Genomic DNA, 24,774 nt, shown 5'->3' on the forward strand with positions numbered 1-24,774 from the left:
TGCTTAACCGGCAGCAGGCGGGGAATCGTTTTTTCGTTTAAATTTCCCGCATTTTTCGGACCCTGATCACGGGGACGTGTGGCGTCAGTTCCGGTGGACGAGACTTCCGGAGGGGGCGTGACGGCTCTAGCTCCGGCCGCATTCGCAGGGGTCAGGAGGCAGGTCGAAGGTCGGTGCTTCCGCTTCCGGTCCACAGCGGGGGACGCGGGAAAGCAGCATTTGAATGTACAAACATTCGGAGAGAATCTGTCAGCACGCTGCACCTTTTCTGACATGGAAGAAAGGATTGCAGCATCGGTGGAAGCAGGCACCGCGAGCACCGGCCAGGCTCAGGTAGGAGAGGTACAGTGGTGCCTCTTTCCCTTACTATTGAGCTTTATTGGGTTTTCTGTTTTGCCTCCTTGGGAGTCCTGCCCTGCAGTTACTGAGTATACGGTTCTCGGTCTTGCAGGATATGTGTTTCTGGGAATCTTGTTACTTTTAAAGTGGGTCACTGCTTTGTTAATCACTAGAGTGGTGGTTTTCTTAAATGCTTCATGGGGATTCATGGTGGCTTCTCTGTTTATTAGGTTAAAGCCACAGTGAAAACCAGAGCCCCAACACCAAGAAGGAAGTGTCCTTTGTGTTAATACCCACTTAAGAGATTCCTGGTGAAACCCCTCTGCAGTTTGCAGTAGTAATTTCTTTGGGTGTGGTCGATGCTCATAGGCATGAGTTCAAGGCGCAACCATGATAACACCTTGTGTGCTCACAGCTGTGTGTCATTATAAAGAGACTGTTCAGCTGAATAGTGAATTTATCCATTTATGGCACCCTATCCTCAGATTACCAAACAATCGGTGCACTTCTAATCACTGTATTAAGTGTTTCAGAGGATGAAAGGGCGAATGTGCTCTTGTTCCTCAAAAAGTTGAGTGGCTGAATCCTCTAGATATAAATTGTTAAAGATCTGGGAGCGATTTATTCCACGTTTGAAATGGCTATCCATAATGGAAAGGGTCTTTCCGGGCCATAGGGTCCTTACAGGGTCCTTTGGAAATGAATTGAAGGACCCAGAGGGGTCTCTTTCTTTTCTAAAATCTCTAAAAAGGAGGTTTCCCTTTGAAGGGGATCAGACACATTTGTGGAACACAAAAACCCAGAGGCGGTTTTCTCACAGGTGTCTTGTCGCACGGATGGCATTTGAGGATATGGGGATATTAAAGACGCCATGGATAAAAGGGCAGATTCTCTCCTTAAGAAGGCTTGGAATTCTACTACATCCAGCCTAAAGCCGGCCATGGCCTCCACGGTCGTAGCCAGAAATCTAGAGTGGTGGCTCGACCAGCTCAAGGGACATATGGAGGCTGGTGCATCAAGGAAAGATCTCCTGGAGTCTTTCCTGCTGATCCTAAGAGCAGTAAATACATGGCTGAGGCTTCTGCTGAAACGATCATAATGTCTGCCAGGCGGCAGCCCTCGTCAACTCTGCTCGAAGGGCAGTTAGTTGAAAAATTGGTCGGGAGTTTTAGCCTTTAAGGCCAAACTTTGTGGTTTGCCCTTTTCTGGTGACTTGCTTTTGGGCCTGAATTTAAAAACAATTCTTTGACAGAACGGCAGATAAAAAGAGCCTTTCCGTCCAAAAAGAAATCGATCCCAAGCAAGGGATTTCGTCCTGTCCCGCAATCCAACAAAAAGCGTGAACAGGACCAGAGACCCAGATGGGCCTCTCAGAAAGGTAAGGGAAAAAGTGGAATTCTCTTTACCTCCTGACAAGCAGACCCAAAGCAAGTGACAGCTGCCTTCCAGTGGGGGGAAGACTTTTAGGGTTCCTCCCACGGTGAGAAGAAGTGTCCGCAAGCCCCTTTGTAAAGAACTTTGTGGCTTAGGGATACATGCTGGAGTTCCTGGAGACTCCTCCAAGCAGATTTTTTGTTACTCTCAAGGGATCCGGAATGTCTTGTCAGCATGGCCGAGTGGTCTAAGGCACCAGACTCAAGAGTTGTTTCTTCACCTTGTGTGGTGAAGCTTCCTCAATCATGTCTCTGTGGCAAGAGCTGATTCAACAGGAAGTACTCTTTCAAGTTCCCAAGGAGTAACAAGGCCGTGGGTTTTTATTCACACATTTTTCTGGTAAGGAAACCCTCAGGCAAGTATCGGATGATCTTGAATCGGAAGATTCTAAACAGATCTATCAGGTACAAACATTTCAGGATGGACACCATCTACTCGGGGACCAAGCTGCTGTTCCCAAACTGCTTTTTGGCATCTCTGGATTTGAGGGTTGCTTATTTACACATCCCAATACATCGAGACTACCAGAAGTTTCTGAGGCTGGCAGTAAATCTGGGGGAATCGGTCTGGCACCTGCAGTTCAGAGCCCTCCCCTTCGGTCTTTCATCCTCTCCCAGGGTGTTCACCAAAGTGATGGCAGACGCCCTAGAGTCTCTGAGGCTGAAGGGTATTTCCATTGTCCCATATCTAGACGATCTGCTAATATTTGCAGAATCCAAAAGCCAGACGTTGGGACACCTTCAGGAGACTCAGGACCACCTCAGGGGTCTGGGGTGGCTCAGGAATGTGGAGAAATCCAGTTTAATTCCATCCTAACAGATAAAACTTCTCGGGTACAGGATAGATTCTGTCCTCCAAAAAAGTCTTCTTACCACAAGAGAAGATAGTGAAGACCCAGAATGCCGGGGCCCGGATGCAAACCAATCATCAGGTTACAGTCCGGTCAGCCATGGCAGTTCTGGGCTTGCTCACAGCTGCTATCCCTGCTGTACAATGGGCAAGGCTACATTCTCGCCTCCTCTAAAGAGACATTTTGCAGAAATGGTCACATCTGGACCCTCTGGAGAAATTTGTCAATTTCCACAAAAGCAAAAAGGTCTCTGTGGTGGTGGGGGAATTCCAGAAATCTGGAAGACGGTCTGCAGTGGTCCTTCCATCCGGACAAACTTCTGACCACGAACTCCAGTGCCTGGGGCTGGGGAGCCCACTTAGGTGGTCGGACAATGCAAAGGACATGGTCCAAAACAAGGCCAGGAGGTCATCCAACACAGCAGGAGTTGAAAGCCATTTTCCTAGGTCTTTGGTCTTTTCAACAGGCAGTCAAGGGCCATCATGTCCAAGTTCTCTCGGACAACATGACAGTGGTAGCTTACGTGTCAAAACAAGGAGGCACAAGAAGCAGGCTGCTTTTCATATCTGGCAATCAAGCTCTCCTGGGCGGAGAAAAATCTTGCCTCCTTGACAGCTGTTCACCTAAAGGGATCACAAAATCTTCTGGCAGTTTTACTGAGCAGAAGAAAAGTACTGGAATCAGAATGGAGTCTGAACCAGGAAGTATTTTTGGAGATAGTGGAAGCCTGGGGACTTCCCCCAGATAGATCTGTTTGTTTGTCAACAGAACGCCAAGGTCCAAAGATTCTTTTCCCTCCACAGTGAAGATCAGGCCTGGGGCTTGGATGCTCTAGCTCATCCATGAGACTTCCCTTTGTCTTATGCATTTCCTCCGTTTCAACTAATCCCATTAGTTCTCAAGAATTTCAGGGAGGAAAAGACAAGTTTAATCCTGATCACACCTTTTTGACCAAAAAGGCCTTGGTTTGCTCCCCTGGTGAATCTGGCCTCACGGCCTCCTTGGAAGCTCCTATCGAGGAGAGATCTACTAACACAGGGGAACCTGATTTATCCGGAGTTTGACCGTCGACAACTGACAGTGTGGTTTCTAAGGAAGGCCTCCTAAGAGCCAGAGGCCTGTCGGAAAAGGTCATCTCTACCCTTCTCTCCAGTAGAAAGAAGGTGACCAGGGACATTTATATGAAAGTCTGCTAAAAGTATACCTGGTGTTCCAGCAAGAACTTTGAGATTAAAAGTTAGTTTCAGTGCTGAAGTTTCTCCATGAAGGAATGGATAAAGGACTGGCAGCCAGCACTCTAAAAACGCAAGTGGCGGCTCTTTCAGTTTTTTCGAAAGGACATTGTCCCAAGAGACTTTAATTAGAGAGGCTTCTCTGAAGAATTTGGTTTTGAAAACTATCTTCCTGATAGCTATTACCTCGGGCAGAAGAATTAGTGAAATTCAGGCCCTTTCAGTGTCAGACTCCTTTCTGACAGTTTTTTCAGATCGAGTTGTGCTGCGTACAGACCCAGCATTTCTTCCAAAGATTGCTTCATCTATTCATAGGTCACAAGAAATTGTGTTACCAACCTTCTCCTCAACTCCTAAGAATACTCGTGAGGAATCCTTTCACACATTGAATGTGAGGAGATGTTTGCTTCAGTTCCTCCTCGTAACTAAAGAATTTAAAAAATCAAATGCATTATTTGTTGTCTTCTCGGGATCTCGCATAGGAGAAAAAGCATCTAAGAGCACTCTAGGCAGATGGCTCAGAGGGGCTATTGAGCAAGCTTGTGTAGCTCAAGGTGAAGAACCTCCAGAAGGCATTCTAGCACATTCCACAAGGTCTGTGGCAACCTCATGGGCTGAAAGGGCCGGTGCTTCGCCTGAACAGATCTGCAAGGCAGCTACCTGGTCCAGTTTCTCAACCTTCCTTAGATACTACAGGTTGGACTTGTTGTCAGCTCAGGATCAAGCCTTCGGCAGAAAGGTTCTGCAGGCAGTGGTCCCACCCTAAGTGTAAGTTACTCGCTTATCCTCTCCAGGTGCTGTCCTGAAAGGCGACCTGAGAAAACCTTAGTTACTTACCGGTGACGGTATTTCTAAGAGCCTTTCAGGACAGCAGCAGCTACCCCCCCTGTTTTTTTGTTTATAATCTTTTGTAAATGGTTAACCTGCGGTAGTTGTTGTTTATGTTCTATTTTTTCCAGCATGTCGGAGGTTACTCTAAATGACTGAGGCATGGTGGAAGAGGAGGAGTTTTTATCTTGCAGTGTTTCCTGTGAATTGGGTGGAGCTGCGCTCTCTCCAGGTGCTGTCCTGAAAGGCTCTTAGAAATACCGTCACCAGTAAGTAACTTAGGTTTTTTCTTCTGTTGGAGCTAATCGGATCATGTTTTGCGGTGTTTTTTGTTTTTTTTTTGCCTTCCGCTGCATCAACTGTGGGTATAGGATTGTGTATATATAGAATTGTATAATCCCCCCCCCCCCCCCTTTTTTTTTTTTTTTTTTTTATTGTTGAACTGGATGGACTTGTCTTTTTTTTTTTCGACCAAACTATGTACCTATGTAAGAAATTGCTGAAGATACACAAGTGCAACTTGTGTAGGAGGATTTGTTTAGTCACCTCTCTGGGTATATGTAAGGGTTTACAACCACTTTAATTGAACTATAAGTGCACAGTCCCCTTATCACACCCCAGGACTGTTGGCTCTAAAAGCTGATACTCTAACTCTGAGTTCCCAAAGTGCCAAGGACTTGGTGCCAAAAATGAGTGATTCAGGGTCTGTTAGACTGCCTTTAAATATTGACATCTCTGCCAGCAGTTAGGGACTACATGTCATTTCAGGATTTTTGTCTTTAGAGCTGCTTGAAAAGAAAATGATACATTTGACAGTGAATAAATAAAATGTGCTCTGAAGCCTAGGCAAAGATTGCATTATCTCTGGAACCAAGACAATAGTGGTTACTTTACATTCCTTAAGACTGCAGGGGATCTGGTATTTTCATCAGCATGCCCCATCTAACAGGCTTTAAAGTGGTTGTAAAGGCTCAGCTGTAAAATGCCATTATATGTTCTCTTTCAGGGCATTGGTGATAGTACTGACTTTTTTTTTTTTTTTGTTATCTCTTAATACCTTTTTTTAGCACAGCTGTCATGTGATTTTCTTTCTCTTTTCCAAGCACAGGGACTCCAGTGGGAGGGGCTGATATTCCTCTCCTATGTAAGTAAAATATGTCCAAATTGGGCCCAATTAGCTATTTTCCCTCCCCGGTGTCATGTGACTCGTTAGTGTTACAAGGTCTCAGGTGTGAATGGGGAGCAGGTTACATTTTGTGTTATGGCTTCACATTCTCATACTGGTCACTGGAAGTTCAACATGGCACCTCATGACAAAGAAATTTCTGAGGATCTGAAAAAAAGAATTGTTGCTCTAAATAAAGATGGCCTAGGCTATAAGAAGATTGCCAAGACCCTGAAACTGAGCTGCAGCACGGTTGCCAAGACCATACAGTGGTTTAACAGGACAGGTTCCACTCAGAACAGGCCTCGCATGGTCGACCAAAGAAGTTGCGTGCACATGCTCAGCGTCATATCCAGAGGTTGTCTTTGGGAAATGGACGTATGAGTGCTGCCAGCATTGCTGCAGAGGTAGAAGGGGTGGGGGGTCAGCTGGTCAATGCTCAGACAATACGCTTCACATTTGGTGATCAAATTGGTCTCTGGCTGTCGTCCCTGAAGGAAACTTCTTCTAAAGATGATGCACAAAAAAGCCCGCAAACAGTTTACTGAAGACAAGCAGACTAAGGACATGGATTAGATAAATAATATTGCTGCGCTAAGTGAATACACAAAATCGCTTAAAAATATAATGATGTGGTAAGAAATAAATGTAATGCTCATAAATTAATATGAATCGAACAAAACGTGATATTGAATGTCCCAATAACACAGTATAAATAAAGTGACTTGATATTAAATGTGATAAAGTCCCAATACACAGTGCAATTTCAGTGACAAAATGAATAAACAAATCTTCATCTGTGCATAAAGTGCTGCATGCTTCACTCCAAGTGCTCCAGTGACAAATAGTGAGATTAGCAGCTCACCTCAAATGAAGACTCAAATGAGTCTAAACAGGCATATAGATAAACAATCACGGTCGCCTGGTGATCCCTTCTGCTTCCACTTCCAACCAATCTCTCAGGTTCAGGAATGCAGTGGATGAAAAATATAAAAAAGGAGATCTAGTGCTCTCTGTATTGATAAGGGGTTATTTATTTGGTCATAGTAGGAATCGCACTTACATTACAAGGCACTTAAGCAGTGCCAGCTCACAGCAGCCTTCAGGACACTTCCTGGTACCTCCGGATCGGCGTAATGACGTGCAGGCTCCTCCCCCGTACGCGTTGCGTCATCGACTTCGTCAGCAGGGGCCCCGTTGACATATTGTTATCGATGACAAATTCATTGACTTGTGTGGTACTACCATCTCAATATTGTGCCAGATGTGGTTCTGTTCCCAGAAGCCCATTGTGAGGTTTGCATATGAGGGTGCAAATTTGGCACCCATGGCTGTTCCAGTTAATTGTAAGATACAAATAACTGGAACAGCTATGGGCGCTACCTTTGCACCCTCATATGCAAACCTCACAATGGGCTTCTGGGAACAGAACCACATCTGGCACAGTAACCCTTTTTCTTCCCACATAGTACAACATGGAAGATATATAGTCTAGTCCCCTTGTCATAACACAATAGCACAGCAGGGAGATTGCTGCACCAACATTGCCTGTGTTGGTACGGTGATCTGTCAGGTTTTTTTTTTTTTTCAACCCTCTGTGTTGAATGAAAAAAAGCTGAGTGAGTGTGCGTACCCAGCTTTTCATGATTGGGCATGCAAGCATATGTTCGCATCTTTGAAAGTTTGCAAATGGAATGTTTGTATGTGGGGGACTTACTGTATATGCCAGTGAGGAATGCAGATACATGTACATTGGGGAGGAGGGCTGTAGGTTGTCCTTGAAAGTCCAGCCTCAAGGTAAAGGGTCTAAAATGAGGCTGGCCATCATCCAGACTGCAAATCCAGGCTTTTAGTTTAGTGGGGAGTATGGAATACAGAAACAACGATAGCAACAACATTGGTGGTCAGCATGGGCAAGAAAGGTAAAGGTAACACTATCTTAATGAGGTTGGAGTTCCCGACTATTGTTTAGGGTCTTACAGAGCCTAATTTGCGTGATAAATTATATATATATATATATATATATATATATACTTTTAGACTCTGAACGACGCTGTCTGAGTGCTCTAGATGGATTGTAGAAAGAAAGAGCAAGGGGAAACTTCACGCAGCTTGTATCCTGCTGTCTATTTTATGCGTGCCTTGTCATAGTGGTAGCTATTTACCAATTTAATACTATAAAAGTAATTGTAGCACTGCCAGATTTCACACCTACGGGTCCCCCTGAGTTACCAACAGCAATCTCGGCATGAACAGTTTCTCACTTTTGTCCTCCTTGGCTCACTACAATAACCAGTCCAGGGGTATTTTGTTGTTTTGTGTTTTGTTATAAATTAGGGATAGGAGAAGGGAATAGTGGGATACTCCAAATTAACTATGCATAATGTTGGTAGATTTCCATCTTCATGTACAGCGAGGCTTTTGATTCACCCTGCCACAAAAGGTGAATTTGAATTAAGTCACTAAATCCTGTGGTATAGTCCCCCAACCGACTCTCGCACATCCATACATTAAAGGCAAGGAAGAAAGCTCATAGCGCATCTTTTCCGATGTCACCCCAAGCTGGCTGCTCCAGTTAAAGCGGAAGTAAAGCTTCCTCTGTAATTTGTACCTATAGGTAAGTCTATGATAAGGCTTACTTATAGTAGGGATGCACCGATCCGATATTATATATGGCCATTATAGGTGGATCGGTAACATTGACCGATCCACTGGCCGATCCGGTTTTTGCTTGGTAACGGCTCAGCCATCCCTTACTTGGTGCAGTAGTAGTATGGGATGGGAGCCCCTACTTCCTGTATAGTCCCAGCTCACAGGCGGAGTGATATCAAATGCACTCCGCCTGTGAATGGAGGAGCCGTACACATGAAGCAGCGGCTTTGCTCTGTACTGCAGCCGCTTGCTTTGTGTGTAGCTCCGGATCGGTTCCGGTATCGGAAATTTCACAACGCCAGATATCGGTATCGGGTCCAAAAAAGTTGGATCGGTGCATCCCTAACTTATAGGTACTGTAAATATCTCCTAAACATGCACGGTTTAGGAGATTTTTTTCTTGCATGGAGCCAGTGACATCACTGGCGCATGTGCTCTGAAGGAACAGCCGCAGTGCCGTTCCTTCAGAGCCTTGCGCCGTGAACAGCGGCTCCCATGCGCAAGAGTGACATCGCAGCTCGAGCCAGTCAGATGGTGGGAGGATGCGAACCCGGAAGGAAGACGGGTTAACATGTCCGTCGTGTCAGCAGTTAGCTGGTGCCACTGCGGGGGCTTCGTTCTAAGGTATTTTATAATGAGCTAGTATGCAACGCATACTAGCTCATTATGTCTTTGTCTTTCAGGTTTTTATTTTTACATTTATTTATTTTTGTGAGGTTTACAACCTCTTTAATAGTTTATCTGCAGTTGATATTTAAAAAACTGTCTTTTTGCTTTCTTTAGGGTCAAGGGAATGACATTAGTGCCAGCTTCAGCACAGTGAAGAACTCTCCATTAGTGAAGGCAGACAGCTTGGAAACAGCTGAGCATGGATCCTCTGCTCCTCAGGAGAAAGTATGTGCTTTTTTGGTCTACTATCCTTTTTATATAGAAGCCTGTATGGTGTCATATTATCTATTTCAGCTGCTCACAGTTCAACAAACAATTGGCAGTTATGTAAAAAGAACTGGTAAAACACAACTGTACATAAGTTTAATTGGAAACGTATTTAACTTTGCTGATCAGCCTATTACTTCCACTATTACTGCGGTGTAAACTGACTAGGAAAGCAAAGCACAAAGGTAGTGCTCACAACAGGGAGCACACCTCATAGATTAAGGGTGGAGTCCTTAACTGGTTGCTCTGGCTCAAATAGCCTCCAGCCATTAAATACGCCGCTCCAAAAGCGATACCCAGCAACTCCAGAATCCCATGAAAATCTTCATTTCTCTTCAGTTCATTGACAGACACAACTCCATATTCTTCACCATAGGGTTATGCTGCCCTCTACAGGAGTAAGACTAGGCAGACAACAAAAAAGCTTGGCTACGCCCTGTGAGCCGTCATCAGCTGGCATAAACCCCCTCTCTGCTTAGAGATACCCAGTTTTTGTTTGCCTAGTTCAGGAATAGAACCTAGCCTCCCTGCCGGCCCTAGGTCCTGGCTTTTTTGTCTATTTCTTTGTTGTTCGTTTTTTTGGATTTCTTCATGTTTTTTTTCCTGTGGATATCTTCTAGCAACTGCCGGGCTGAGCGACAGGCTGGTCTATTGCAGTTCCAGTGGTCCCCTCAGACTGGCCAGCAAGCGCGGTCAGCCGCGACATAGCCCCACTGGACGTTTAAATGTCTCTCATGGTCGCATACGACCTAGTCTTGGCCTGAGTCGCAGCGTTCCTTCTGACCGACAGCTCCCCCACTTCGGTGGCAAAGAAGTTTCTGTCTTGGGAGTGTTACCGGCACACTTCTCTGGATCGGTAAGTAAGGGCCCCCTCCTCTCCTTCCCTGGATTTGGTGTGGGGTGCGGCTACTCCCTGGGGAGGTTGGTCTTTCCAGGGTTCACCTTGCAGGGGTCTGAGTCCACGTTTCACTGACCCGTCAGACAGTGAGGATGATTCCTCCATGGCTGCTGCACCACACCAAAGAGGCGCTAGTAGATGCATTGATTGCGTCAGTGCAGGCGCCATTTATGCTGGTGGATGCAGCTGAGGCTGCTGCGGACATATCTGTTCCGTTTGTCACTCATAAGCCGTCCGTGCGGATATGGGTTTCTCTTATCCAGCTTATTTTGACAAGTGTACTTTTAAGTGCTAGGTGTGTCCTAATATGACTGATCCCTGATGATCCCAAGACGGTTTGCTGTCCGGTATCCCTTATGGAGTCGCTCCTGAAGAAGTGAAGGCTCCCACCGCCGGTGGGTTCCCCTATTTTCAGGTTGAATAAGGCAACCATGTTTCGGGTGGTAGAATCACTGGCTTTTAGGAATCCGGCTGACAGATGGGCGGACTCTCTAAGGCCCGTTACATGTTTACTATGGCTGGTGCCTTATTGGAGCATGTTTTGGCCTCCACACGGGTGTCTCAGAGACTGACGGTGTGGGTGACGCTTTTACGTCTGACCATGGGGGGGCGACCGCTTTTCCTCCGCCTATGGCGAACTGGCAGACCGGTTGATCCAGGGTCTGCAGTTTGTTTGTGATGCATCTTTGGATGTGGTTCCTTGTGAGTCTCAAAGCTATCTGTCTCGGCAGTGGTGATTAGGGGTAATTTGTGACTGAAGTGTTGGTCTGCAGATCACACCTCCAAGAAGGATCTGACTGAATTGCCTTTTCAGGTCGAGCGCCTGTTTGCGGCTACCCTGGATGACATTATTAGGAGTCGTACAGGGAGGTAGGAGTACCTTCCCAGTGCGGATTCAGTCAGACAACGCCACGGTCGTGGTTTTTGTGAATTGCCAGGGTGTCACAAGGAGTGTGTTGGTAGCCCTGGAGGTGTCCGGCATTCTCTGGTGGGCAGATCTTTCTTGCCCTCTCCGCCGTGCACATTTCCGGTGTAGAAAATTGCCAGGCGGATTACCTCAGTCATCAGGCGTTGGACCAGGGGGAATGGTCCCTTCATCCGGACGCATTTCATCAGATATGTCTGCCATGGGTCACCCCCGAGGTGGCCCTGTTTGCTTTCAGCTCAACAGAAAGGTGTTTAGAAGTGATGTTACAAAATTAAATACAGCGCCAAAAATATGTGAATCAATAAATCAATATTGCAGCTGCTGCTCACTAATCATGTTTTCATGCAAGCACTGTTATTTTGGTTCAACAGAAAGGTGTTAAGGTTCATGGCCGGGGGTTTCCGTTCTTCTGGTGGCTTTGGACTGGCCTTGGTACACCGACCTGATGGGACTGGCTGCAGAGGTCCCCTGGAGGCTTCCTCTCAGGGACGATCTGTTGTCTCAAGGGTGGATCTTCCATCCTGTTTTACAGTGGCTGGCTTTGATGGCCTGTCTGTTGAGAGCCAGGTGCTGAAGCACAGAGGCTGTTCTGCTTCAGTGAGTCCAACCATGTAGATCTCCTCGCCTTCAACATCTCGAAAGCTTTATCATCTGATGTGGAATGTGTACATTTCCTGGTGTGCAGTTTGAGGAGTCCATCCTCGTTCCTTTTCGGTGGCTCCGAATCTGGCCTTTCTTCAGCGGAGTTGAATCAGAACCTGGATTTGAGAACCGTGAAAGGCCAAGTGTCTGCCTTGGCAGTCTTTTTTCAAAGACCTTTGGCTTCCCATTCATTGGGGCGTATACACCTTCAGGGGGTTCATCATTTTACTTCGCCTGTAAGTTCTCCTCTGCCACCATGGGGTTTGAACTTGGTTCGGCCGGTTCTTTAAAAACCTCCCTTTGAAAACATAGGGGAGATCCCTTTCCTTACGCTGTCACAAAAGGTGTTTTTTTTGGTGGCTATCACCTCTATTCTTAGGGTGTCCAAGTTGGCGACTTTGTCTTGTCATTCTCTCTATCTGGTGGTTCACTGGGATAAGATGGTCCTGCGACCACGGCTGTCGTGCCTCCAAGGGTTGTCTCTGATTTCCATTTGAATGAGGACATTGGGCTGCCGTCCTTGTGTCCCAGGCTGGCTCATCCCAGGGTATTTACCTTTTATACTCTGGATGATTTTCGAGCTATTTGGCAGCCACTGAGTCCCTTCGGGAGTCAGACTCTCTCTATATGATTACGGAGGGGCTGTGGAATCGGATTACTGCTTCCTCTGCTACCATTTCCAGATGGATCAGACAGATGTTGACCCAGACTTATTCGCTTACGGGTCGGGTTCCCCCCTTTCCCTGTGATGGCACATCCTACTCAGGCACGGAGTGCTTCTTTGAGCCCTCTGTTACCAGGCATCAGTGGCGCAGGTGTGCATGGCAGCCACTTGGTCATCCGTGCATATGTTTGCCAAGTTTTGGCATCTGCGGTTGCCTCCTTTTGGCCGCAAAGTTTTTGTGGACTACAATTTAGAGGATCTGTTTTTCCCTCTTGAGGGTGTATTTCAGGTCCGGCTCTAATTGTTGAGCTACTATTACCTGGATTGGCTCTTGTTTAGCCTTGAGTTTTATTCCCACCCCTAAAGTTTGGAACTGTTTTGGGACGTCCCTACGGTGAAGAATATGGATCTGTGTCTGTCAATGAACGGAAGAGAAAATAGGAATTTTGTAAAATCCTTTTCTCTGAGTTCGACAGACACAGCACCCACCCCTCTAAGGAGCTTTTATGCCTCTGTTACGGCTTGTTACAAAACTGAGTATCTCTAAGCAGAGAGGGGGGTTATGCCAGCTGAGGATGGCCCATATGGGGTAGCCTTTTGTGTTGTCTCCCTAGATCTGCTCCTGTAGAGGGCAGCATAACCCTATGGTGAATAATATGGAGCTGTGTCTGTCAAACCAAAGAGAAAATACGATTTTCGTGGGATTCTGGAGTTGCCGGGTACATCTCTCTTGGAGCGGCGTATTAAATGGCTGAAGGCCATTGGAGCCAGAGCACCCAGTGAAGGACTCCACCCTACGGGGAGTACAAAAATCCTATTTTATATGATTTTAAAAAAGTGACCTTGGCCTTCAATTCACAAATGCTGCTCCCAGGCCACATGTGATTCCCCAGAATCAATAAAGTGGTTCTGAAGCCTACTTTTTTTACCTAAAAGCAGGAGTTAAACCTAAAACGACTGGCATTCGCATTCTAAGACTAATCTATCTAACCCTGTAAAGCAAAAATTGCTATGTACAGTGCATCCGGAAAGAATTCACAGCTCTTCATTTTTTTCACATTTTATGTTACAGACTTATTCCAAAATGGATTCAAATCATTTTGTTTCCTCAAAATTCTACAAACCATACCACATAATGACAACTTGAAAGAAGTTTGTTTAGAATCTTTGCACCCTGATCCTCCGGAATTCACAACCAAATGGGCATATGATCTCAAAGTTCTAATTACAGCAAAAGAGGGGTAGAAGTCTTTCACTCTTACACATTGTTTGTTTGTCTTTGGCGACTAAAGCCCAAGAGACGAACTGTAAGCTTCTATCCCTGGTATCCATGCCTGATGCTTCATCGTATATATCCAGATGCATCTGACATATGTTGGCATTGCCATTCTGCTAAGGGCTCGCTCCTACACATTTGGTGGGAATACCCTCAAATCTATGATTTCTTATTTGTTCATTGACGGACACCGCTCCAGAATCTTCTTGACCATTGGGTTATGCTGCCCCCTACAGGAGTAGGACACTAGGCAGGGAAAAACATTACCACGCCTATGGGGCAGTCCCAGGGGGGTATACTCCCCCTCCTTGCTATAGGCGCTCAGTTTTTTTTCTGCCTAGTCAGGAGTAAGGACCTAGTTCCTTGCTGGGATCTCTGGTCCTAGCATTTTTCTCTTCTTAAAGGGAATATTTTTTCCTCTTTTTATTATTTTCTGTTTTCTGTGAGAACTACAATTAACTGCTGGACTGGGTGACAGCACTGGATATTCTAGATCAGAGATTCTCAAACAACGGCCCTCCAGCTGTTGCAGGACTACACATCCCATGAGGCATTGTAAAACTCTGACATTCACAGACATGACTAGGCATGATGGGAATTGTAGTTCCTAAACAGCTGAAGGGCCATAGTTTGAAGACCCTTGTTCTAGATCCTTACAGTCTCCCCAGTTTGGCCAGCGAGCCCGTGCAGGCCTTAGCTCTGCGCTAGGTCGGCCGCAACATAGCCCCACTGGACGGGGATGGCCTGCGAGTTAAACTTCTTTCGAGGACGAATACAACCTGGTCCGCAACACCCCCATTCCGATGGTGTAGTAGTCTGCCTGGAGCAGTGCCCACTTATTTCCATGGTATGGTCGTGCCCCCCCTTTCCCTGATGGCCTTTTTGGTGTGGTCGTGGGCCCCAACCTGGGACAGTCTGATCCCTAGGTTCCCCTTCTTCACACACAGCGTCCCCTCCCCCCCCCCATATGTCAGGGGTGGTCATACCTGTCCAGGTCCGTTTTGGGGATGTCGAGCTGGCAATGGGGGAGCGTGCCTCGGCAGCTGAACGCGCAGTTTTTGGGAGCGTTTCCCCGGTGCGGGCTCCCAACGGGGCCCCTCTTTACTGTCCAAATGTCCCCTCAAATCCCCTGTGGGTCCTGGGAGCCGCGTGGAGCCACCATTTTGTTGTGGATGGCTGGCTGTGTATATCGGCAGGCATGTTTGTGTAATCCAGCGGCCATTTTCTTGTGGTTTCCTATTGAGAAGAGCGGCGGTCGTGTTTTTGGAGCCTTATGGGTGGTGATTGCGGCGATGGACCTCCAGTGCTGACTTCTGCACTTCCTCTTTCTCTTTGATTGCCGTGTGGTGTGCAGCACCTGCCGTTCTGCTCTGACCCTGACTGGGGGTGGAGAGTTCCTATGGGTGCCTTGCGGCTCTACCTTTCTCTGCTATAGTGATCATAAAAATCAATCAATGTTACTACTGATGATATTGCATAATTATAGAGAGTTCATAGAAGAAAGGAGTCCAATAGGAGGTCCAAGATGCGAGATGTGAGAAGATCAGAATGGATAGCCTCCACCAAACACCAGTAACAGTGGCCTCTTACCAGAAATGCGTGATCCCCATTACAGGGATCTCAGTACACATTGACAGGAAGTCATCTCCTTTCACACTAGGTCAGACCAAATATCACCTCCACAGGAAATGCCTCTAGGTGTATAAAGCCAATCCTCTCATGGACATCTTAATATCACCATCGACACATGTAAGAAGAAAAAACTCCTCATTGTGCAGTATAGCTTAACACAGGTAATATTTAATGGAAAAAGCCAATAAAACACTCACATTTAAGGTATATAAGCCAGGCATCAAGGTAAATATCCTGAGGGGATCTTGCAAGTAGAATGTGTGATAGCTATAGCCAGATGTAATCCTAGTCTCCCAGCAAAGGAAGGAGGACGCTGGAAGGATGTTACAGGGCAAACGAGGCCAGTCCCCAACCAGTTTCGTCAGAGCGTGACATCATCAGGGGGCGTGGTTTGGCACCACCTAACATCCACATTATATGGCCAAGTAATCACCGGAAGGGGAGGAGCGGCATGAGCTGCAATCGATCCCCCCCCTTCACGATGATGTTATACACACTAGGAGGCAGGAAGAGGAAGTAATCCTATGCCCCCTGGAGCCTAAAGCAGAATCCAATCCGCAGGCACCATCCGGGGACCAATCGTAGCATATTATGAAAACTTCCTCCAATCGCTGCAAGCCACCAAAAGCACAAGCCCAGTGTCTAATGAAAAAAGAGAGAAAAAAACAGACACAAAAAGCATTGTGCAGCGGCATGAGTGAGACCACCTATGTAAACTTTTTTGGGGTCAAACAAGGTGGCCGTGCGGTCTGGACTATATCGGCCGCACCATACGTAAGTTACGGGTACGGCTGAATGAGCATGTGGGGAACATCATCAAGGGGTTCCCCAAACACAGCGTGTCCCGGCACTATGACCAGTTTCATGGGAGTGACCCCTCTGGAACAATTTTTATGGGTATTGACAAGTTTACTAGCAGTTGGAGGGGCAGTAACAAAACACGTGGCGTATCCCAACTAGAAACCCAATGGATCTATAGGGCTAAATGTTATAGCCCCTATGGCATGAACATCGATTGGGATATCAACTCCTTTATTAACAATTCTTAAAAATCCCTTTTTCCTGCTGTTTTGATGTTTTTACATTGATGTGTTTATATACTGTCTGCTTTTATGTACAGTCGGTACGGAAAGTATTCAGACCCCCTTAAAATTTTCACTCTTTGTTATATTGCAGCCATTTGCTAAAATCATTTAAGTTCATTCTTCTTCCTCATGAATGTACACATAGCACCCCATACTGACAGAAAAACACAGAATTGTTGACATTGTTGCAGATTTATTAAAAAAGAAAAACTGAAATATCACATGGTCCTAAGTATTCAGACCCTTTGCTGTGACACTCATATATTTAACTCAGGTGCTTTCCATTTCTTCTGATCATCCTTGAGATGGTTCTACACCTTCATTTGAGTCCAGCTGTGTTTGTTTATACTGATTGGACTTGATTAGGAAAGCCACACACCTGTCTATATATGACCTTCCAGATCACAATGCATGTCAGAGCAAATGAGAATCATGAGGTCAAAGGAACTGCCTGAAGAGCTCAGAGACAGAATTGAGGCAAGACACAGATCTGGCCAAGGTTACAAAAAGATTTCTGCTGCACTTAAGGTTCCTAAGAGCACAGTGGCCTCCATAATCCTCAAATGGAAGACGTTTGGGACGACCAAAACCCTTCCTAGAGCTGGCCGTCCGGCCAAACTGAGCTATCGGGGGAGAAGAGGCTTGGTGAGAGAGGTAAAGAAGAACCCAAAGATCACTGTGGCTGAGCTCCAGAGATGCAGTCAGGAGATGGGAGAAAGTTGTAGAAAGTCAACCATCACTGCAGCCCTCTACCAGTCAGGGCTTTATGGCAGAGTGGCCCAACGGAAGCCTTTCCTCAGTGTAAGACACATGAAAGCCCGCATGGAGTTTGCTAAAAAACACCTGAAGGACTCCAAGATGGTGAGAAATAAGATTCTCTGGTCTGATGAGACCAAAATAGAACTTTTTGGCCTTAATTCTAAGCGATATGTGTGGGGAAAACCAGGCACTGCTCATCACCTGTCCAATACAGTCCCAACAGTGAAGCATGGTGGTGGCAGCATCATGCTGTGGGGGTGTTTTTCAGCTGCAGAGACAGGACGACTGGTTGCAATCGAGGGAAAGATGAATGCGGCCAAGTACAGGGATATCCTGGACAAAAACCTTCTCCAGAGTGCTCTGGACCTCAGACTGGGCCGAAGGTTTACCTTCCAACAAGACAATGACCCTAAGCACACAGCTAAAATAACGAAGGAGTGGCTTCACAACAACTCCTTGACTGTTCTTGAATGGCCCAGCCAGAGCCCTGACTTAAACCAAATTGAGCATCTCTGGAGAGACCTAAAAATGGCTGTCCACCAACGTTTACCATCCAACCTGACAGAACTGGAGAGGATCTGCAAGGAGGAATGGCAGAGGATCCCCAAATCCAGGTGTGAAAGACTTGTTGCATCTTTCCCAAAAAGACTCCTGGCTGTATTAGATCAAAAGGGGGCTTCTACTAAATACTGAGCAAAGGGTCTGAATACTTAGGACCATGTGATATTTCAGTTTTTCTTTTTTAATAAATCTGCAACAATGTCAACAATTCTGTGTTTTTCTGTCAGTATGGGGTGCTATGTGTACATTCATGAAGAAGAAGAATGAACTTAAATGATTTTAGCAAATGGCTGCAATATAACAAAGAGTGAAAAATTTAAGGGGGTCTGAATACTTTCCGTACCCACTGTATTTTTTTCTATGGATTTTTTTCTATGGATTTTAATGTATTTTTAGCCATTTGATTATATATATATATATATATATATATATATATATATATATATATATATATATATATATAATTTTTTTTTAATGGTGTATTGTTAGCTTTTACCATTTCTATTTTTATTATAGTATTCTTGAGGGATCTTGATAGTACAGTGTGCTAGCATTGCCTATTTATTACCTTTTTGTAATTTTTTAGGCACATTTGATTATGTGCCAGTATAAGATTTAAGGCACTGGAGCAGGGGATGAATTTCTCTTGTCCTGGTGTCTGATTATAGGTGAATCCACCTTGTTTGACCCCAAAAAAGTTTACATAGGTGGTCTCACTCATGCCGCTGCACAATGCTTTTTGTGTCTGTGTTTTTTTTCTCTCCTTTTTCATTAGACACTGGGCTGTGCTTTTGGTGGCTTGCAGCGATTGGAGGAAGTTTTCATAATATGCTATGATTGGTCCCGGATGGTGCCTGCTGATTGGATTCTGCTTTAGGCTCCAGGGGGCATAGGATTACTTCCTCTTCCTGCCTCCTAGTGTGTATAGCATCATCGTGAAGGGGCGGGATCGATTGCAGCTCATGCAGCTCCTCCCCTTCCGGTGATTACTTGGCCATATAATGTGGATGTTAGGTGGTGCCAAACCACGCCCCCTGATGATGTCACGCTCTGACGAAACTGGTTGGGGACTGGCCTCGTTTGCCCTGTAACATCCTTCCAGCGTCCTCCTTCCTTTGCTGGGAGACTAGGATTACATCTGGCTATAGCTATCACACATTCTACTTGCAAGATCCCCTCAGGATATTTACCTTGATGCCTGGCTTATATACCTTAAATGTGAGTGTTTTATTGGCTTTTTCCATTAAATATTACCTGTGTTAAGCTATACTGCACCATGAGGAGTTTTTTCTTCTAACATGTGTCTATGGTGATATTAATATGTCCATCAGAGGATTGGCTTTATACACCTAGAGGCATTTCCTGTGGAGGTGATATTTGGTCTGACCTAGTGTGAAAGGAGATGACTTCCTGTCAATGTGTACTGAGATCCCTGTAATGGGGATCACACATTTCTGGTAAGAGGCCACTGTTACTGGTGTTTGGTGGAGGCTATCCATTCTGTTCTTCTCACCCGCATCTTGGACCTCCTATTGGACTCCTTTCTTCTATGGAGTCTCTATAATTATGCAATATCATCAGTAGTAACATTGATTGATTGATTTTTATGATCGCTGTATCAAGCGCTGCATACTTTGTTTTAATTCTGTCTGAGGTTGGGGTACAACAACTTTTTTATGCTGGCAGCGGTTATCGTGGTCTGATTTTATTCGTCTGATTAAGCGCAGTATATTCTGTTTTTTATTTCTCTGCTATAGCAGTGGCTGGTTGTGCTGGGACCTGTGGTGACACTAGCATGGTGCGGGGGGTCACTTAGCAGTGTTTCTCATTATTTTTTTTTTTAATCCCGATTTATATGTCGGGCATTAGCAATTCCTCCTCTTTGCCGTGGGCGAGGAGCATTATCAATTTGTGGCGTCACCCTTTGATCTTGCCTCAGCTCCTCAGGTATTCATGAAAGTGTTGGCCCCGGTCTTAGCATTGTTGTGACAGCGGGGGATTGGAGTACTGGGGTACCTGGACAATTTTCTATGAGCAGAGTCTCGGACCGCTCTAAAGGACATCCTGGATATCACAGTGCGGACTCTCTGTAGGAGTTTGGTTGGACATTGAATTTCCAGAAGTCTGCTCTAGTTCCATCCACCAAGTTAGACTCTCTTGGTCTGACCCTGGACTCGGTCTCAGCCAGAGTGTTTCTTCCATTGGACAAGCTCCGTTGGAAAAGCTGCAGGATGCAATTTGACTTCTGTTGTCCAGCAGTTGGTCATCTCTCAGGACTTGCATCCGGGTGCTGGGCCTGATGGAGTCTACCTTTTTTTGAGGCGGTTCCGTTTGCACAATTCCACACGAGACCTCTGCAGAGAGAGAGAGAATCTTGCCAAGTGGGACAAGAATCCACAGTCTCTAGACCAGGGGTCTTCAAACTATGGCCCTCTAATTGTTCAGGAACTAAAATTCCCATCATGCCTAGTCATGTCTGTGAATGTCAGAGTTTTACAATGCCTCATGGGATGTGTAGTCCCGCAACAGCTGGAGGGCCTTAGTTTGAGGATCCCTGCTCTAGACAATCTGATTCAGTTGAGCCGGGGTCTGAGAGGGTCCCTGATTTGGTGGCTTCGCTCTCCGGCGCTTTGACTGTGAAAATCCTTCCTTCCCCTGTACTCGACTGTGGTCACCACGGATGCCGGCCTTTCCGGGTGGGGAGAGGTCTTGGGCATGGATTCGGCTCAGGGGGTTTGGACTCAGGAGGAGTGCAGACTACCGATCCATATACTGGAATTCCGGGCGATCAGACTTTGTCTGGCCTATTGGACGGTTTGTTTTCAGGGGTGCCTGGTACGGATTCAAGCAGACAATGCCACAGCCGTGGCATATGTCAATCACCAAGGGGTCACAAAAAGTGTCCTAGCGGCTCGGCAAGTAGCCGTAATTCTAAGGAGGGCGGAATGTTTCGTTTTAGCCCTCTTGGCTGTGCATATTCCAGTAGTGGAAAATTGGCAGGCGGATTACCTCAGTCGACAGGCATTGGACCAGGGGGAATGGTTGCTTCATCCATAGGTGTTTTATCAGCTGTGTCTCCGGTGGGGAACGCCAGAGGTGGACTTGTTGGCCTCTCGTCCCAGCAGGAATGTGCAGAGGTTTGTGGTGAGGTCTCGGAATCCTCTGGCTGATGCCACAGACTCACTGGTGGCTCCCTGGGACCAGTATTGTCTGATATAAGCTTTTCCCCTCTAAAACTACTGTGAAGGATCAAAGCAGAAGGAATTCTGGTCATCCCGAAGGCCTCGCCGGTCTTGGTACGCGGATCTAGTGCAACTGGTCGCCGATGTCCCTTGGAGACTCCCTCTCAGAGAAGACCTATTGGCTCAAGAGCCAATCTTACATCCTGCTTTACAGTCGCTGGCTTTAACAGCTTAGCTGTTGAAAGCCAGATGCTGAAGTTGTCTGCCTTGGTGATCCCCACGCTGTTAAAAGCTAGAAAATCTACCTCTAGATTTATCATGGCATCTGGAAGTCGTACGTTGCGTGGTGTGAATCTCTGGGGGGATCCACCGTTCCTTTTCGGTGGCTTGAATTTTGGCATTCCTCCAAAGAGTTGTGGAACAGCGCCTGGCCTTGGGTACCATCAAGGCCAGGTTTCGGCCTTGGTGATTTTCTTTCAACGTCCTTTGGCTACGCATTCTTTGCTTTGCACCTTTGTTCAGGGGGTTTACCACTTGGCTCCCCCAGTGCGGTCTCCGTTGCCCTCTCAACTTGGTACTGTCTGTTCTTCAGAAACCGCCTTTCAAAAATATTTGCGAGATTCCAATTAAATTGTTCCAGAAGGTAGCCTCCTTGGTGGCTATTACTTCTGACAGCCACTTGGTGGCTATTAAATCTTTCGCAATCTGACAGGTTTGGAGTGTTTTTGCAAAGAAGAGTGGGCAAATATTGCCAAGTCAAGATGTGCCATGCTGATACTCCTACCCAAGAAGACTGAATGCTGTAATAAAATCAAAAGATGACTCAACAAAGTATCAGTTTAAGTGTGTGCACACTTGTGCAACCATATTATTTAATTTTTTATTTTTACTTCCCTCAACCTAAATGATTTCAGTTTGTTCAATTGTGCAGTTTGTAGGTCACATTAAAGATGGAAAAAGTTCTAAATTGATTATCGTTGTCTTTTTTTTTTTAACATGACAAAAACCTGACATTTTAACAGGGGTGTGTAGACTTTTTACATTCACTATATGCACATGTAATTTTTTTTCGTTTTAATAAATTTGCAAAGATTTCAAACAAACTTCTTTCACATTGTCATTAGGGGTATTTTTTGTAGAATTTTGAGAAAAATAATTCATTGAATCCATTTTGGAATAAGGCTGTAACATAACAAAATGTGGAAAAAGTGAAGCACTATAAATACTTTCTAGATGCACTGTATACCTTTTCTGCAGCTGACTCGGTCCCACGCTGAGCTGTCGGACAACAGAAGCCTCATAGTAACACTATGGGTCATGTCCCTTCCCAGACATTTCCCATTCACTGCTGGAGAGTGGACCGGATAAGCTGCAGTAAAATGGTATGTGTAGCAATTTTTGCTTTACAGGGTTAGATTAATTGAATGTGGCTACCTGTAGATTTAGAGCTAGTTAGTTTTAGGCTAAAATGACTACGTTAATGTATTCCTTGCGTTAAGGTAAAAAAAAATGTAGGCATCAGTATACCCATTCACCCACCCTTTTACTTGCCTCAGCCCCCATTCAATCCTGTGCTGTGCACATCTGCAGATCTCCTCTCCCCTCACTTCCTTGTCTCTGAGTCTTCGTTGGAGCAACGGGTGCCATTATCTCCCGCTACTGTCAGTTAAAGCATATGATGAGGAAGCAGGTGGTGGGACTGAGTCCTGCTGTCTGTTTCTATAGGTGCAGACATTGAGGCTCGGGAGTGAGCCCGCACAAGTGCCCCCATTGAAAGAGGCTAAATATAAACCTGTGGGTTTTTTTTTTTATCGATGTAATAAAGAAAAAATCACTTCAACTATTACAGGCTATTCAGGTGTGTATGATCGAAAATTCAAAACAGATAAGGACCAATAACAGGAGGCATTATTAGAAAGCAACATAGACAGTTTATCGAATAATTGGGAGCCATAAAGCCATACATGTGCAGAATTAAAGAGACTCGTGGTACCATAGAAAGCTTTAGGCTAGCCCTCATAAGGAGACGTGAAAGAGAATACAAGAAAGACGAAAAAACTGTCAAGCCTCAAAGGCAATGGTCTGTAAAAAGAAAATGAAATGGGAATTTAAAGAATGTAACCAAGGGGAGTAAAGGAGAGAAGAAGACGAGGGAGGAGAAAGGAAGAAAAAAGAGAAGAGAGAAAAGATATTGGGAGGAATATTAAAATGCAAGTAATGCATAGCAATAAGCGTTGAGGCTGTCGACCGGTAGGGGGGGACCAGGGGAGGCCACGGACCAGTTCCCAATATTGCGAGTCTATTCTAAAAGAAAAAAAATTGTCAGTAATTAGGAGGAGGAGAGCAGATTTTTTTTGAAAATTTGTTTTTAAGGAGAGCAGATTTTTAAGGAAGTCGGAGGAGGGAAAAGTTGTCCAAACAAGCCATAAGGCCATAAATTGGGAATAAGTGTTGTTATCCAGGGCCATCATCTCCTCCGTGCGCATAATATCGTTCATGATCGAGACCCAGGTGGCCAGAGGCGGCGTTCTCTCAGTCTTCCAAAATAGTAAGCCGACAGAAAAAAAACGCAACAGGCTCCCTCCTTCTTTGAGTGACAACAGAACCAGGTAACCTGGAAAGAAGAGCAATTGCAGGTGTGGGACCGAGTGGCCCCATAGATTGGTAAAAACTTTTTTTTTTTTTTTTAAAGCATTTACCATCACTTTAAGTAGCAGTACTAATTACTTCCCCAGTCAATTCTTAAATTGGATGGACATGTGTCTTTATAAACCTAAACCTGTAGCTAATTCTACTTGAGTCAAAAGTAGAGGTTTATCTGTTGATGATCAATCTGTTTGAGAGCCACATGAGAACCCCCTACCTCTGTCACGTGAAGACCTTTTTACAAGCTGTTTCATCTTCAAATGTTATAGCAGCAGCTATAGACTAAAGCATGTCCTGTTATTTATTTTCACCTTTAACAGAAGATAAACTAATAATTAGGTCAAAGCAAAACAGCATAGACACATGGTGAGGAAGACCAAACCCTAGAAAAGGTCATGTGATAGAATCGTCCTCTCCTATACATGTAGATTGTTTTTTCTTTTCATTAAAAAAAATGCTTTTGTTGTGTAGCTTTAATGCTGCTCTTCAGTCTATGCAACTTTTTATTTTTATTTATTTTATTCTTTTTTTAGAAGAGCTTTTCTATTCAACAGATAACTTGAACACTATTTCAATAGATTACTTGAACGCTATTCGTTACCCCATACCAGCTGAAAGTTTAAAGAGACCCTGTCGCCACACCAGTTTTAACAACAATCTGTGCTTAAACATTCAGTGTGTTTAAAACGGAGTTCCGGGCACAAAATCGTGCCCGTCCGCTAGTTCGACATCACCTGAGCAGGAATTGGATAGTTAGGTTTTTTTCTCAAAAACGTCTTCCAGGACAGCCCATGAGACCTTAGGGCTCCTCCCCCAGGGACAGGAAACACATTCCAAAATTTAAATAAAAGGCGGTCCCTTCAGTCCTCACCTTCAGTATTTAGTGTTTCCTCCGGACAGGGGGTAACATGTTCCTGGAACTGAAGCTCCCGGTCTCCTGGACTGTCCACGGAAAGACTTGGAAAGATGCATCTCCTCTTGCCCATAGCGGTACCCCTTAAGTGCTGCAATAGGGGCTGACCGCTGTCTCCTGTTCTCTTGAACACTCGGCAGGACCACGGATGT

General features: G+C 45.4%; 1 protein-coding gene across 1 annotated transcript in view; it reads left to right on the plus strand.

Moving 5' to 3' along the window:
- DCP1A (decapping mRNA 1A) overlaps positions 1-24,774 on the plus strand; it is a 139,475-nt gene that overhangs the window by 78,790 nt on the left and 35,911 nt on the right. The window contains exon 6 of the mRNA XM_082266389.1: positions 9,284-9,394. Within this exon, the coding sequence (XP_082122515.1) occupies positions 9,284-9,394 (111 nt within the window). The remainder of the gene's footprint in view (positions 1-9,283; positions 9,395-24,774) is intronic.

This window comes from Pelophylax lessonae (genome assembly GCF_965119305.1).
Source record: "Pelophylax lessonae genome assembly, chromosome: 8".
NCBI classification, from domain to species: Eukaryota; Metazoa; Chordata; class Amphibia; order Anura; family Ranidae; genus Pelophylax; species Pelophylax lessonae.